Genomic DNA, 17,392 nt, shown 5'->3' on the forward strand with positions numbered 1-17,392 from the left:
TATATATGTACCACATCTTCTTTACCCATTTGTCTATTGACAGACACTTAGGTTGCTTCCATGTCCTGGCTATTGTAAATAGAGCTGCAATGAACATTGTGGTACATGCCTCTTTTTGAATTATGATTTTCTCAGGGTATATGTCCAGTAGTGGGATTGCTGGGTCATATGGTAATTCTATTTTTAGATTTTAAGGAACCTCCATACTGTTCTCCATAGTGGCTGTATCAATTTACATTCCCACCAACAGTGCAAGAGGGTTCCTTTTTCTCCACACCCTCTCCAGCACTAGTTGTTTGCAGATTTTCTGACAATGCCCATTCTAACTGGTGTGAGGTGATACCTCATTGTAGTTTTGATTTGCATTTCTCTAATAATAGTGATGTTGAGCATCTTTTCATGTGTTTGTTAGCCATCTGTATGTCTTCTTTGGAGAAATGTCTATTTAGGTCTTCTGCCCATTTATTGAATGGGTTGTTTGTTTTTTTAATATTGAGCTGTATGAGCTGTTTATAGATTTTGGAGATTAATCCTTTGTCCATTGATTCGTTTGCAGAGTTCGTTTGGAAGAGTTTGAGAAGGATGGGTGTTAGCTCTTCTCTAAATGTTTGATAGAATTCACCCGTGAAGACATGTGGTCCTGGGCTTTTGTTTGTTGGAAGATTTTTAATCACAGTTTCAATTTCATTACTTGTGATTGGTCTGTTCATATTTTCTATTTCTTCCTCATTCAGTCTTGGAAGGTTATACCTTTCTAAGACTTTGTCTATTTCTTCCAGGTTGTCCATTTTATTGGCAGAGTTGCTTGTAGTAGTCTCTTAGGATGTTTTGTATTTCTGCAGTGTCTGTTGTAACTTCTCTTTTTTCATTTCTAATTTTACTGATTTGAGTCCTCTCCCTTTTTCTTGATGAATCTGGCTAAATGTTTATCAATTTTGTTTATCTTCTCAAAGAACCATCTGTTATTTTTATTGATCTTTGCTATTGTTTTCTTTGTTCCTATTTCATTTATTTTTGCTCTGATCTTTATGATTTCTTTCCTTCTACTAACTTTAGGTTTTGTTTGCTCTTTGTTCTCTAGTTCCTTTAGGTGTAAGGTTAGATTTTTTATTTGAGATGTTTCTTATTTCTTGAGGTAGGCTTTTATTGCTATAAACTTCCCTCTTAGAACTGCTTTTGCTGCATCCCATAGGTTTTGGATCTTCGTGTTTTCACTGTCCTTTGTCTCTAGGTATTTTTTGATTTCCTCTTTGATTTCTTCAGTGATCTCTTGGTTATTTAGTAACGTATTTTTTAGCCTCCGTATTTTTTTTTTTTTGCAGTTTTTTTCCCCTGTAATTGATTTCTAATCTCATAGCGTTGTGGTCGGAAAAGATGCTTGATATGATTTCAGTTTTCTTAAATTTACTGAGGCTTGATTTGGGACCCAAGGTGTGATCTATCCTGGAGAATGTTCTGCGTGCGCTTGAGAAGTAAGTGCAATCTGCTGTTTTTAGATGGAATGTCCTATAAATATCAATTAAATCTATCTGTTCTATTGTGTCATTTAAAGCTTGTGTTTCCTTATTAATTTTCTTTCTGGATGAACTGTCCATTGGTGTAAGTGAGGTGTTAAAGTCCCTCACTATTATTGTCTTACTGTCGATTCCTCTTTTATAGCTGTTAACTGTTGCCTTATGTATTGAGGTGCTCCTATGTTGGGTGCATATATATTCCTAATTGTTATATCTTCTTCTTGGATTGATCCCTTCATCATTATGTAGTGTCCTTCCTTGTCTCTTGTAACATTCTTTATTTTAAAGTCTATTTTATCTGATATGAGTATAGCTACTCCAGCTTTCTTTTGATTTCCATTTGCATGGCATATCTTTTTTCCATCCCCTCACTTTCAGTCTGTATGTGTCCCTAGGTCTGAAGTGGGTCTCCTGTAGACAGCATATATATGGGTCTTGTTTTGGTATCCATTCAGCGAGCCTGTGTCTTTTGGTTGGAGCATTTAATCCATTCACATTTAAGGTAATTATCAATATGTATGTCCCTGTTACCATTTTCTTCATTGTTATGGGTTTGCTTTTGTAGGTCCTTTTCTTCTTTTGTGTTTCCCACTTAGAGAAGTTCCTTTAGCATTTGTTGTAGAGCTGGTTTGGCGGTGCTGAATTCTCTTAGCTTTTGCTTGTCTGTAAAGCTTTTGATTTCTCTGTCGAATCTGAATGAGATCCTTGCTGGGTAGACTAATCTTGGTTGTAGGTCCTTCCCTTTCTTCACTTTAAATATATCATGTCGCTCCCTTCTGTCTTGGTGAGTTTCTGCTGAGAAATCAGCTCTTAACCTTATGGGAGTTTCCTTGCATCTTAGTCATTTTTCCCTTGTTGCTTTCAACAATTTTTCTTTGTCTTTAATTTTTGTCAATTTGATTACTACGTGTCTTGGCGTGTTTCTCCTTGGGTTTATCCTGCCTGGGACTCTGCCCTTCCTGGACTTGGGTGGCTATTTCCTTTCCCATGTTAGTGAAGTTTTCGACAATAATCTCTTCAAATATTTTCTCTGGTCCTTTCTCTCTCTCCTCCTTCTGGGACCCCTATAATGTGAATGTTGTTGTGCTTAATGTTGTCCCAGAGGTATCTTAGGCTGTCTTCATATCTTTTCATTCTTTTCTCTTTACTCAGTTCTGCAGCAGTGAATTCCAGCATTCTGTCTTCCAGGTCACTTATCCGTTCTTCTGCCTCATTTATTCTGCTATTGATTCCTTCTAGTGTATTTTTCATTTCAGTTATTGTATTGTTTATGTTTGTTTGCTCTTTACTTCTTCTAGGTGTTTGTTTTTTAATTATTCTAGGTCTTTGTTAAACAATGTTAAACATTTCTTGCATCTTCTCGATCTTTGCCTCCATTCTTTTTCCGAGGTCCTGTATCATCTTCACTATCATTATTCTGAATTCTTTTTCTGGAAGGCTGCCTATCTCCACTTCATTTAGTTGTTTTTAAGTTTTTTTTTTAACATAAATGTACGTATTTTATTTTATTTATTTTTGGCTGCATTGGGTCTTCGTTGCTGCATGTGGGCTTTCTCTAGTTGCGGTGAGTGGGGGCTACTCTTCACTGTGGTGCATGGCTTTCTCATTGAGGTGGCTTCTCTTGTTGCGGAGCACGGGCTTTAGGCGCGTGGGCTTCAGTAGTTGTGGCTTGTGGGCTCTAGAGCGCAGGCTCAGTAGTTGTGGCACATGGTCTTAGTTGCTCCTTGGCATGTGGGATCTTCCCGGACCAGGGATCGAACCCATGTCCCCTGCACTGGTAGGCAGATTCTTAACCACTGTGCCACCAGGGAAGCCCCATTTAATTGTTTTTCTGGGGTTTTATCTTGTTCCTTCATCTGGTACAAAGTTCTCTGCCTTTTCACTTTGTCTGTCTTTCTATGAATGTGGTTTTCCTTCCACAGGCTGCAGAATTTTAGCTCTTCTTGCTTCTGCTGTCTACCCTCTCCCAAAGCACTTTAGCCACGACTTTTGCAAACATGAGAAAAAGCATCTGTGCCCAAGCTGTGGAAGGAAGTTACTCATCAGGGCTACTGTAAATGGTTGTATAGTTTGTACAACCGGCCATCAAAGTAAGTGGGGCTGAAATTACCAAGACCTGTGCTCACAGGTCTAGCATCACCCAGAGGACTGGTTTTTTTTTGTTGCTGTTGTTTTCTAATTCATCACGGTGGGTAGGTCCTGCAGGGAGAATCTTTTTCTAGTTGGCACAAAGGCATCTCATAGGCTAGAGGGGACCTGTGATTACCAGAAGGACCTAGAACAGGAGAAATAGAATCATCACCCACCATTAGGTAACTCTCTGAAAAGCCAGAGAAGTCAGCTCTGCTTAGGGTCCTGCTGCTTCTATTGTATGGAAATACCCTCTCCCAAGAAATCGCCAGAGGCCATTGCAAGGGATTGGCTAGCCTGAGCTACAAGGCAGTCAAGCTACGTTCTGAGGTGACTGGGAACGTTTCAGAGGGAGAGGCCCCATTTCCCAAAGCAATTTGAGAGCTGACCTGAATCCCTATCTCCCAATTCCCAGGCTGTCCGGTGCTGAGGAGCACATTGTTTTTATGTGCCCAGCCCACCCATCAGCTCTGAGGTCACAGCCATGGTGGCCAGGTGAGCCAAAGGACCCAAGGTCAAGAGAAAGGAGTAGACAGTATCCAACTCCCATGACCAACAGGAGACTTCTAAGACGGGCAAAGGGGAGGCGGGAGGAGCAGGATCCTCATCTCTCCTCAACCACCAGGGCCCAGGTAGATGGGCGCAGAGGCCTGGGGGAGCACCCAGCAACCAACAATTCAAGGACACAAGGACACCCACACAGAGGCATTGCAAAGGCTTATTGGGATAGTAAGATGAATAGATTTAATCATTCTTGTTTGAAAAACAAGACATAAATTAGTATAATATAGAATTTATATATTTTATGTAGTATATATACTATATACAGACATTAGAAAATATGTTCTCTCCGTGAAGCCGAGGGAGAGGTGAAGGATGGCGGTGGAATGAATGACACAGGCGGGGCCTGAGTGGTGAAGGGGCAGGATCAAGATGTTGGGAGAAGAGGCAGACCACGTCAGCAGGCAGGGTCGCGGTGGTTGCGGGGGGCAACGGTCCCCCACTGGCTGCATCTCTGGCCCATTAAACAACTTGGTCCTGTGGGAGGAGAGGCAAGGAAGAGGGGGGCTGGCTTTTGCAGAAGGAGCTCCCCTAATCCTTGCTGGGAGGAAGCGCCACTCGGGGGGTCCTTTATCGCACTCGGGGACACCAAGGATGGGTGGGGGTTAAGCACAGTGTACATCTTTATAAAACTCACATAAGAACGGAAGGTTTCACGTAAGCCTCTCACGGAATGATGAAAGAGAGGCAGACACAGGGCACGAGCTTGTGGGAAATGGGGGGTATGGAGAGGTGGATGAGAAGCAATCTATACAGAAGAAACATTGGCTTTCTTTGTTCCCTACAATGGGCAATTAGTAGGGACTCCGTGTCTTCACTCCCAGGAACGCTGTAGTGGGGGCGGTGACGGCAGCAGATGTGTGTCAAGGAGGATGCTAAACAGTGTGGATTCCCTTCCAGATGACTCCGGGGGAGTGGGGGGGGGAGAGAGAGAGAGAGAGAGAGAGAGAGAGAGAGAGAGAGAGAGAGAGAGGTGCCGGACTGCACCAGGTAAGGCGCTCAGCTTCTTTTCTTAGAGAGACAAATCCACAGGGTCAATACACAGCCAAAAGCATATACTCAGGGTTAACATATCACGCTAGCTTCCAGAAGTTTAAGATATAGTCATCAACAGCCCCCCTGATCCCTCCCCCCCACCCCCACCCCCCACCCCCCACCCCCCATCTGTAGCTAAGTCGGACTCCTAAGGACAGTCTGTCTGGTAGAGAGATGTTGAGAGGAGCCGCACGCCGGCAGCGACAGCCCCTGCGCTGGGCTGGGCCAGGCGGGCTCTGAGGCCTGCGCTGGGTCTCCCCAGGGCAGACGTGTTCACCAGGTACCTTACCCAGAATGAGCGGGGTGATCCCAGATGCTTGCTCCCTAGTGGACTGAGCCGCCCTGCCTGTCAGCGAGGGGCAGGGCACTTTGGGGATGGCTGGTGTGGAGCTACTGGGCCCGGGGGCGAGTGCTCCCTGAGGCCGCCAGCCTGCTGGGCCGGCCACAAACAGCTGAGCGCGGCTGTTTTCTGCAGACCCACTACCCGGGCACAAGCCCTCCGGGGTGGCTCCTGCCGAGTTAGTGTGAGCCCAGGGTGGGTGGGCACGTCTGGACTGCGTGCCCGAGCCTCTCCGCTCGCTCGGCGCTGTGGCCTGCTGCTACTGCCACTGCTCCCCAGAGGGGCACAGGAGCCAAGAGGAGCTCAAGGCCCACGGGCCCCCTGCTTCAGGCCCGCCTCCCTCCGGCTACCACGATGGAGCAGGAAGTGGACCCGACGTCACGTCTCAGCCCTAGAGAAGAGAGGCAAAACAGATCTGCGGCGGGCGTGGTGACGGGGGAGGGGGGGCCTTGGCCCTCACAGTGACGCCCAGAGGCCAGGGAAGGGGTGAGGATACCCAGGGTGGCAGTTGCCCGGAGCCCTCAGGGACAGCCTCAATGCACGGAGCTGTCACTCCCTGGAGACTGAGGGCTCTGGGACCCTGACTGGCCCAGCAGACACCTATACTCACCACAAGATGCAAAGACCACAAAGCTCAAACCTGGGGCCACGGTTGGGGAAGGGGGGCAGGCCCGGGCAGATGGCCTACTTGATAAGGGTTTTTAAGGAGCGGGTGAATGTGCTCATAACAGTCGCTGAAGTGGGGGAGCCCGGCGTGTGCCCCGCGGCTGCTGCCTGCTGCTGCTGCTTAAGGCTCCGGGCGGTGGACTCCTCGGCTGCGCGCAGCAGGAAGGTGTAGTTCCTCACCACCTCTTCCACCTTGGCCAGCAGCTCTTGGCGCTGGGCCTCAGAGCGCACGATGAACACCAGCCGCACGAACGTCTCAATGAGGCTGCTCAGCACCTGGAAGCTGCCCGTGATGGCCGCCAGCATGTGAGTGGGGCTCTTGTCCACGTTGGCCACGCGGCGGCAGGAGGCCCGGAGCTCCTTGAACTTGAGAGCCAGCTCGAGCTTGTACTCAGAGATCTGGGAGACGTAGGGCTTGGGGGCGCGGGCCTCGGGGCTGGCCACGCACTGCCTTAGGACCGTCAGCAGCTCGTTGGTGTCCAGCCGGGCGGCCAGGAAGCCGTCAGGCAGGCCGTAGGCATGGGCCCGCAGGGCGTTGATCTTGGCCAGGCTCCCCTCGAAGGTGGACACCCGCAGGTCGATCTCCTGGGTGCGGGAGGCCTCCGGGCTGCTGCAGGTGGCGGCATCCAGCACCTGCAGGGTCCTGCTCACCACGGGCACCACCTGTTCGTCCAGCTTCATGCCGGGCAGGATCTTCATGGGGATGGAGTAGGAGAGCTCGTCCTTGCCATCGCTGGTGTCATCCGCCATGTCGCACTTGCGGTAGTAGAAGCAGTAGCGGATGGAGCAGCACTTGCCACTCTCACTGTCCTCGTCCAGCTCCGCGGGCTTCCGGTACACCTCTTCCGGCAGTGAGAACACGGCCATCTGTCTGGGGCCTTTGGTCTCAGGGGCAACGTGGACGTAGGAGGGGTCTCCCAGGGTCGGGGATTCCAGTGACATGCTTTTGGGACCCACGCCTAGGGGGAGGCCTGCCTCTACCTCCCTGGCCTCCCTGGGCAGCATGCCCAGGGGTGGGTGCGGGTAGACGTCCGAGGTCAGCGAGGCCCTGTCGCCCTGGTCCAGCTCACTGATGCTGTAGCGGCGCATCAGTTTCCTGTAGTTGGGAGCTCCTAGACACTCGCCCCCCGAGGCACATGTGGTCAGGCATGAAACCCCGCTCTCAGGGTCCGATCGGCACTCTCGGGATTCCAGGCTGGTGGAGCGCATGCGCCGGACACTGGTGGGGCTGCCGAGGCTCAAGCCTAGGCCGGCCTCTGGCTGCCTCTGGGTCGGGGGGACCCTGTCCCTCTCCCTCCCCCGGAGGCCGGGCACCGGCGTCTGGGGGGCCTGAGGCCGGGCCCCCCGGCACATGCGCTTGCAATCACAGCTGCGCCTCTGCTCTCGGGACATGCCGGGCCCCTGCTGCACGGGGCTGCTGCGGAGCTGGCAGCTGCAGCGGCCTGGAGCTGGGGGTTGCAGGTACTCGGTGCCCGACAGCTCCCCCTGGCTTGGTGGCTTGAGAAGTTCCTCAAGGAACTCCAGCTCATACTGCTTCACCTTCTGCAGCTGGGCCTGCCGCTCATCGGTCTCCTTCTTCTGGCGGGTTGGGAAGGTGGCAGAGAATAAGTTGCGGAGCCGGAAAGGGCCCCGGGACGATTTGGGCTTGGTGGGGCCTTCGGAGGCCAAGTGGGCTCCATCCAGGGTCGTTTCAATCTTTCTGGAGGGCATGGTGCTCACCTGCCGGCTGGCAGCCTGAGGCCTCAGCGGGCTCTGGCCTCGCTGCTGACAGCTGGGGCTCTGGCCTCGCGGCGGACAGCTGGGGCTCTGCAGAACCATGGGGTAGCCGGCTCGGGGGACCAGGCTGGTGTCTTCAAGCTTGCTGCTTTGGAGGGTGCTCTCCAGCTGCCCCTTCTCCCCCTGGCCGGAGACGGTGCCCTGCTTGTGCAGGGAAGGCTTAGCACCCTCAGGCCCGCCCTTGCCCGCCACCTCCCCGGTACCTTGCTTGCCCACTGACTCTCGACTCACTCGAGAAAGATAGCTTTTGGGAGGGAAACTTTGAATAGGCAGCCTGTCCTCTTGTGAGGAGAGGTGCAGGCTATCAGCTCGGCTGCCTGTGGGCGCTCTGGAGCCGGAAGAGACTTCTGGGCTCAGCTGCGGCTGGGAATTCCGTGAGGCCTCTGGAGCACTGGGACTCATTTTGAACTTAAGATTCTTATTGGCACTGCCGCTCATCATGCTAACTTCTGGCCTTCCCATGCTGACCTCTGACCTCACCATGCTGGCCTCTAACCTCTCCCCACTGTTGGGGGTGCTCCCCAAGGCCCCGCCAGGGGCAGACAGACTCTTAGTATGAACCACCTGCTGTAGGGCGGCCGAGATGATGGCTGGGGTCACACTGCCCTTTGGGTCCAGGATAAGCTTGGGGCTCAACCTGACCTCCTTGGGCAGACTCTCCCTTAGCTCAGAGACCTGCTCTTCACTGAGGGACGGTGTGGCCGCCCTCAGTGACATCTCTAGGCCCGCCCGAGTGTGGCCAGGCCCTTTGTCCTCAGGAACTGGGGACAGCAGGCTCAGATTCTTCTGCTCACTCAGCTGAGGGGACAGTGCTGGGTGCCCAGCCAGGGCGTACGTTCGCTCGTTCTGTGGCTGCGCCTCTGACGGGGGCACCTTCCTCCGAGCACCAGGGGCGCCAGGACTCTGGCCTGTGACAGCTGGCTGGAGGGATGGGTTGGGATCCGGGCGCCCGAGAGAGTAAGGGGCCGTGAGAACGGCCTGGGCTGCACAGCTCTGGATCCGGAAGGGCAGGTCCTTGCGGGCCAGGAGGCTGTCCTTGTTGAGATGCTGGGCCAGGAAGTAGGTGGTATTCTGGTGTTGCTTCATGGCTGACATCACCTCTGACATGTCCGTGAGCTCCGAAGAGTTGGTTTCGTGGCCCGAGTCCAGCGACGATTCAGGGGTGATTGTGGCCAGCACAATCAGACCTGGAGGGACAGGGATAGGGTCTGCAGCATTTACTCGTGTCAAGTCCTTTCCAACCATATGTAGAGAGTCTATGAGGGTCAAGGTTAGTCAGCAGGATTTCAAGCTGGAAAAAACCAGTCAGGCCTGGGGGGCCTGCAGGGCTGAGGGTGGGAGGTCGGGAGGGGAGGGGACAAAGAAAGGCAAGCTGGGAGAGGGGTGATGAAGGGCTGGAATCCGAGAGAGAAACAAAAGAGGCCTAGAGAAGATCTGGGCAGTTTGATGGCAAATTAACATGCAGATCACAGGCAAAACAACATGCTAATCATCACTATTTTTAGATTCAACAGCTAGGAAATTTTTGTTAATTGTCCTGAAGAGAGCCAGCAAAGATAGCTCCCTCTCTCTCTGGCCCTCCTCATCTGGCCAGGCCTGCCTACAGTCCCTGCAGCTGAGGCCATTTAGCTGAGCTCAACCTGGCTATCACATGGGCCTCTAGCCTGGGAGCAGCCAGTGCTTGGAGCTCCAGACTCTGAGCAAAGAGAAATGCCAGGCCTGGGGGCCGAACACATGGGGGCTGCCCGACACCAAGGATGCGCTCACATACAGAAAAGGCAGGTACTCGCTCTGGTCAGCAAGGCTCCCTCTGACCCCAATTGCTTCACCCTCTCTGTCCACACTTGCCCTCGCCTCACAGGCTTTCTCATATGCCTTATTCCTCCCTATTTCCTTCCTGTCACTGTATCACTGACCTCTTTGTTTGAAGGCATATGTGTGTGGAAGGATGTATGTGTGACTATGGGTGCATGTCTGACATCCGTGTTTGTCTACAAGATGGATGTATGTGGGTCTATAACAGGGAATAGCATGCATGCTGTACAGTTTGCCCACCGAATAATAATAACAATGATAGTGGCTACCACTTACAGAGTCCTTACTATGTGCTAGGAAGCGTTTATGTACTTTGCATGAACGATATCATTTAATCCTCACAACAACCCTACGTGATAGGACTATTGTTGTCAAATCCATTGAAGATGACAAAAGTGAGGCTCAGAGAGGGTTAAGTGCCAAAGCAAAGGTGACACTGAAAGTGGTGAAGAAGCCAGGACTTGGATGCGTCTGAGAGCCAAAGCTCTTAGGCGGATAAAGGTCTCAGCCCTGAGCGGTGAGGGCTCCTGGCTCCCCTGATCCCAGGTCCCTAGGTGGTTAGTTGGTCATTTTGTTTTTCTTCCAGTCATATGCATGCTGGATGTTCTTTGCCTGTCTTCTATATGTCTCACAATCTTGCTCTGATCCTCCATCCTGGCCTGGCTCCGTAGCTGTCACGGCCCCAATCCCTGGGGTCCATCGGCAAGACATTTCCAAAGCGATAGGAATGGTGAGAGCCAGAGCTCTAGCGGGGGCTGAGCAGTAGATCCCTGCCGCAGCTTCGTCGCTCCCCCGACCCTACCTGAACTGTCTCTGGCCCATCCACTGCCCTGACACACCACGCTGACTTTGACCTCTGCTTGGGAAGAAGAAATGTCACCTGCTGGGTCTGCCTGGCCAGGAGAAGGAAAGGGAGGCAAGAGGGAGGAGGAACGCGCTGTTACCTGCAGTCTGAGGGGCTGGGGGATGTGGTCCATCCTCTGAGGCTGCCAGGGCTTCCAGAGCCTGCAGAGTGGACACCAGGGCATCATCTAGCTCCTGGGCATGATCTCGGACTGTCCGGGTCTGCACGCTGTCAATCAGTGTCACCGGAATCTCATCGTACAGGAGCCCACGCAGGTGGCGTCCTTGCTCCTGGCTCTGGACGGCCCGGCGCTTGGGGTCCTCTTCATCAGAACTGTTGTCTCGGAAACCAGGAGGTGGGGCAGCAATGGAAGGCAACAGCGAAGTGCTCTCATCTTCCTCCTCTTCCTCCTCCTCACTCCCGGGGGGTGGGAGGGACATCAAGTCTACCATATTGTCACGAGAGGAGCCAGGCCTCCCACCTTTGCGAGGGCCCAGCTGCTCCTGGAGTTTGGCTTTGCAAGAGTCACAGTAGAAATTCAGGCCTTCAGCCCCAAGGGAATTGTCCAAAGTGTAGGAACGGGCCCTGCTGGTACAAGGCTCATGGTCTAGGCTAGCTGCGTCAAAGTCATCAGGGATCACATAACCTTGGCCAGAACTCTTGGACGTGGGGTCAGACTTGGTCCGGGGCCTGGTCTCCTCAAAGAAGATTAAGTTCTCATTGACGTCTGTCCGGCTTTCCTGATCCTTCCTTTGTTCCCGCATGTGGAGGTAGCAAAAGCTGACAAGCTCAGAGTCGGCAGGCGGGGGCGTGCAGCGGCTCGACTTCCTGGGGCTGGTGCCCATGCTGCCCACATAACTACTCTCCTTTTTCCCCAGGTGGCCCCCAGTGACAGGGCGGTGGGCGCTGTGCATGTAATCTAAACCCAGAAAGAGAATCAACACATGAGCCCTGGTGCTGAGGACTGTGGCTGAGTTTCCTTGGAGTCTCGGGCCTGGGTCTCTGGAGCCCAGCTGGGTGGTAGGTACTGAGAGGGAGCACTATCTGGCTGCTAGAGAGGAGGGCAAGGGGCAGCCATGCTGCGCTGCCCCTGAAAGTAAAGTGAGTGGAATCAAATGGCCTGGGCTGCTAATAGCCCCATCACCTGTGAAATGGGAAAAGGCATGGGCTGGGGTGGGGGTGAACACCTTGGTATCTGGGCACAGCTGGACTCTTACACGGGTATGTCTGGTCTGAGAGTCAGCTGTAGGGTGAGGTTTGTTTTATGTCCCCCCTGGAACTGTCCCTGTCTCAAACCCCAATCTATTCAGAATCTGAACCACCCCCAGTGCTCTGTTACACTCGTGTTATGCTGGATCTCTTGAGGCAGAAGGAAATGAATCTGACAGGTTAGGAGTGGTTCAGTGGGTAAGTGTAAAATAGGCTTGTACAATCCCAAGAGTGTGTATTTCAAAGAGGATTTTCGATGGAGGGACCCTAAAAGAATAGAGCTCTACTAGTAAAATTCAGTGTATCTGAATGTGTAAAGCATATGAGGGATACGCTGGGATGTGGGAGGAGGGTAGGGGGAGCATTTTTGTCAACTCCTCAAATCATAGCACTTCTCTGTATTCATACAGGGCTAGGCTGCCTGCTCTATATACATGTGGCAAAATGTTCTAGTCAAAAGCTTTTAACGATGGTAAGTGTGTGCATCTGAGAATTATCCACAGCAAATGCTTTCTTTCTGGTTTCTCTCTTTTAGTCTGTTTTGGGGACCCCTTCCCATGTTATCTGTGAGAATATACTCAGACAATGCCAATTCCCTTTGCTATCAGCAGACAGACAGACAGATGGCAGGCATTAACTTAGGCTAAGGTCATAAACATGATCCTGTTTAATCCTCACAACAACCCAGTGAGGTAGGTGCTATCATTATCCCCATTTTACAGACAAAGAAACTGATCCATTCGTTTTGTGACTCACACAAGGTCACATGAGTTGTGAATGGCAGTATGGATTCTTTTTATTTATTTCTTGGCCGTGCCACGTGGCTTGTGGGGTCTTACTTTCCCGACCAGGGATTGAACCTGGGCCCTTGGCAGTGAAAGCACAGAGTCGTAACCACTGGACCGCCAGGGAATGCCCTGGCAGTCTGGATTTGAGCCCAGGTTTGAGGGTCTACAAAGCCCATGTTTCTTTTTTTTCTTAAACATCTTTATTGGAGTATAATTGCTTTACAGTGGTGTGTTAGTTTCTGCTTTATAACAAAGTGAATCAGTTATACATATACATATGTCCCCATATCTCTTCCCTCTTGCGTTTCCCTCCCTCCCACCCTCCAGATCCCACCCCTCCAGGCGGTCACAAAGCACCGAGCTGATCTCCCTGTGCTATGCGGCCGCTTCCCACTAGCTATCTATTTTAAGTTTGGTAGTGTATATATGTCCATGCCACTCTCTCACTTTGTCACAGCTTACCCCTCCCCCTCCCCATATACTCAAGTCCATTCTCTAGTAGGTCTGTGTCTTTACTCCTGTCCTGCCCTTAGGGTCTTCATGACCTTTTTTTGTTTTTTTTTTAGATTCCATATATATGTGTTAGCATACGGTATTTGTTTTCCTCTTTCTGACTTACTTTACTGTATGACAGACTCTAGGTCCATCCACCTCACTACAAATAACTCAATTTCGTTTCTTTTTATGCAAAGCCCATATTTTTTAACCATTACCCTATAGTTCATCATGATTCTTAAGATGCTGGGGAAAAAAAGTCTCAAATGCCCTTCAAATTCCAGCTGGACAGGGTCAATGTGTCAGTGTTGCTTTTTATTAGTGCTTACAGTCATCACAAAAGCATGGTGCCGTCACTTAACAATGGAGCCGTGAAATACATGAAGCAAAACCTGACTGAATTGAAAGGAGAAATACACAACTCAACTGCAATAGTTGGAGACTTCAATACCCTACTTTCAATAATGGATAGAACAACTAGGCAGAAGATCAACAAGGAAATAGAGGACCTGAACAGCACTATAAGCCAACTGGACCTAACAGAAATCTATAGAGAAAGGGGGAAGATGGCAGAAGAGTAAGACGCGGAGACCACCTTCCTCCCCACAGATACATCAGAAATACATCTACACGTGGAACAACTCCTACAGAACACCTACTGAACGCTGGCAGAAGACCTCAGACCTCCCAAAAGGCAAGAAACCCCCCACGTACCTGGGTAGGGCAAAAGAAAAAAGAATAAACAGAGACAAAAGAATAGGGACGGGACCTGCACCAGTGGGAGGGAGCTGTGAAGGAGGAAAGGTTTCCACACACTAGGAAGCCCCTTCGCGGGCGGAGACTGCAGGTGGCGGAGCGGGGGAAGCTTCGGAGCCACCAAGGAGAGCGCAGCAACATGGGTGTGGAGAGCAAAGCGGACAGATTTCCGCACAGAGGATAGGTGCCGACCGGCACTCACCAACTCAAGGGGCTTGTCTGCTCACCCGCCGGGACGGATTGGGGCTGGGAGCTGAGGCTCGGGCTTCGGAGGTCGGATCCCAGGGAGAGGACTGCGGTTGGTTGCGTGAACACAGCCTGCAGGGGGTTAGTGCACCATGGCTAGCCGGGAGGGAGTCCGGGGAAAAGTCTGGACCTGCCGAAGAGGCAAGAGACTTTTCCTTTCCTCTTTGTTTCCTGGTGCACGAGGAGAGGGTATTAAGAGCGCTGCTTAAAGGAGCTCCAGAGACGGGCACGAGCCGCGGCTAACAGCGCGGACCCCAGAGACGGGTGGGAGATGCTAAGGCTGCTGCTGCCGTCACCAAGGGGCCTGTGTGCGAGCACAGGTCACTCTCCACACCCCCCTTCCGGGGAGCCTGTGCAGCCCGCCACTGCCAGGGTGCCGGGATCCAGGGACAACTCCCCTGGGAGAACGCACGGCATGCCTCAGGCTGGTGCAGTGTCATGCCGGCCTCTGCCGCCGCAGGCTCGCCCCGCACTCCGTGCCCCTCCCTCCCCCCGCGGCCTGAGTGAGCCAGAGCCCCCGAATCAGCGGCTCCTTTAACCCCATCCTGTCTGAGTGAAGAACAGACGCCCTCTGGCGACCTACACGCAGAGGCGGGGCCAAATCCAAAGCTGAACCCCAGGAGCTGTGCGAACGAAGAAGAGAAAGGGAAACCTCTCCCAGCAGCCGCAGGAGCAGGGGATTAAAGCTCCACAATCAACTTGATGTACCCTGCATCTGTGGAATACATGAATAGACAACGAATCATCCCAAATTAAGGAGGTGGACTTTGAGAGCAAGATTTATTATTTTTTCCCCTTTTCCTCTTTTTGTGAGTGTGTATGTGTATGATTCTGTGGGAGATTTTGTCTGTATAGCTTTGCTTTCATCATTTGTCCTAGGGTTCTATCCGTCTGTTTTTTTTTTTAATTAAAAATTTTTTTTCTTAATAATTATTTTTTTATTTTAATAACTTTATTTTATTTTACCTTACTTTATTTTCTTTCATCCCCTTTCTTCCTTCCTTTTTTTCTTTTTTTTTTTTTTTGCAGTACACGGGCCTGTCACTGTTATGGCTTCTCCCGTTGTGGAGTACAGGCTCCAGACGTGCAGGCTCAGCGGCCATGGCTCACAGGCCCAGCCACTCCGCGCCATGTGGGATCTTCCCGGACCGGGGCATGAACCCGTGTCCCCTGCATCGGCAGGCGGACTCTCAACCACTGCGCCACCAGGGAAGCCCTCTTTCTTTCTTTCTTTCTTTCTACTTTTTCTCCTTTTATTCTGAGCCGTGTGGATGAAAGGCTCTTGGTGCTGCAGCCAGGAGTCAGTGCTGTGCCTCTGAAGTGGGAGAGCCAACTTCAGGACACTGGTCCACAAGAGACCTCCCAGCTCCACATAATATCAAATGGCGAAAATCTCCCAGAGATCTCCATCTCAACATCAACACCCAGCTTCACTCAACGACCAGCAAGCTACAGTGCTGGACACCCTATGCCAAACAACAAGCAAGAGAGGAACACAACCCCACCCATTAGCAGAGAGGCTGCCTAAAATCATAATAAGTCCACAGACACCCCAAAACACACCACCAGACGTGGACCTGCCCACCAGATGACAAGATCCAGCCTCATCCACCAGAACACAGACACTAGTCCCCTCCACCAGGAAGCCTACACAAATCACTGAACCACCTTTAGCCACTGGGGACAGACACCAAAAACAACGGGAACTTTGAAGCTGCAGCCTGCAAAAAGGACACCCCAAACACAGTAAGATAAGCAAAATGAGAAGTAAGAAAAACACATAGCAGATGAAGGAGAAAGATAAAAACCCACCAGACCTAAAAATGAAGAGGAAATAGGCAGTCTACCTGAAAAAGAATTCAGAGTAATGATAGTAAAGATGATCCAAAATCTTGGAAATAGAATAGAGAAAATGCAAGAACATTTAACAAGGACCTAGAAGAACTAAAGATGAAACAAGCAATGATGAACAACACAATAAATGAAATTAAAAATACTCTAGAAGGGATCAATAGCAGAATAACTGAGGCAAAAGAACAGATAAGTGACTTGGAAGATAAAATAGTGGAAATAACTACTGCAGAGCAGAATAAAGAAAAAAGAATGAAAAGAACTGAGGACAGTCTCAGAGACCTTTGGAACAACATTAAACGCACCAACATTCAAATTATAGGGGTTCCAGAAGAAGAAGAGAAAAAGAAAGGGACTGAGAAAATATTTGAAGAGATTATAGTTGAAAACTTCCCTAATATGGGAAAGGAAATAGTTAAGTCCAGAAAGCACAGAGAGTCCCATACAGGATAAATCCAAGGAGAAACACACCAAGACACATATTAATCAAACTGTCAAAAATTAAATACAAAGAAAACATATGAAAAGCAGCAAGGGAAAAACAACAAATAACACACAAGGGAATCCCCATAAGGTTAACAGCTGATCTTTAAGCAGAAACTCTGCAAACCAGAAGGGACTGGCAGGACATATTTAAAGTGATGAAGGAGAAAAACCTACAACCAAGATTACTCTACCCAGCAAGGATCTCATTCAGATTTGATGGAGAAATTAAAACCTTTACAGACAAGCAAAAGCTGAGAGAGTTCAGCACCACCAAACCAGCTTTACAACAAATGCTAAAGGATCTTCTCTAGGCAAAAAACACAAGAGAAGGAAAAGACCTACAATAACAAACCCAAAACAATTAAGAAAATAGGAATAGGAACATTAATTACCTTAAATGTAAATGGATTAAATGCTCCCACCAAAAGACACAGAATGGCGGAATGGATACAAAAACAAGACCCATATATATGCTGTCTACAAGAGACCCACTTCAGACCTAGAGACACACACAGACTAAAAGTGAGTGGATGGAAAAAGATATTCCATGCAAATGGAAACCAAAAGAAAGCTAGAGTAGCAATTCTCATATCAGACAAAATAGACTTTAAAATAAAGGCTACTAGAAGAGACAAAGAAAGACACTACATAATGATAAAAAGATCGATCCAAGAAGAAGATATAACAATTGTAAATATTTATGCACCTAACATAGGAGCACCTCAATACATAAGGCAAATACTAACAGCCATAAAAGGGGAAATCGACAGTAACACATTCATAGTAGGGGACTTTAACACCCCACTTTCACTAATGGACATATCATTCAAAATGAAAATAAATAAGGAAACACAAGCTTTCACTGATACGTTAAACAAGA

The 17,392-nt window shown here is 50.0% G+C and overlaps 1 protein-coding gene across 1 annotated transcript in view; it reads right to left on the reverse strand.

Annotated features, from left to right (window-relative positions):
- Positions 1-5,393: 5,393 nt before the first annotated feature.
- FRMPD3 (FERM and PDZ domain containing 3) overlaps positions 5,394-17,392 on the reverse strand; it is a 47,896-nt gene continuing 35,897 nt past the window's right edge. Inside the window, exons 10-11 of the mRNA XM_060137643.1 lie at positions 10,782-11,600; positions 5,394-9,209 (exon numbers count right to left, since the gene is read on the reverse strand). Coding sequence (XP_059993626.1) covers positions 6,265-9,209; positions 10,782-11,600 — 3,764 coding nt within the window. The 3' untranslated portion in view covers positions 5,394-6,264. The remainder of the gene's footprint in view (positions 9,210-10,781; positions 11,601-17,392) is intronic.

Source organism: Lagenorhynchus albirostris, chromosome X, assembly GCF_949774975.1.
Source record: "Lagenorhynchus albirostris chromosome X, mLagAlb1.1, whole genome shotgun sequence".
Taxonomy (NCBI): Eukaryota; Metazoa; Chordata; class Mammalia; order Artiodactyla; family Delphinidae; genus Lagenorhynchus; species Lagenorhynchus albirostris.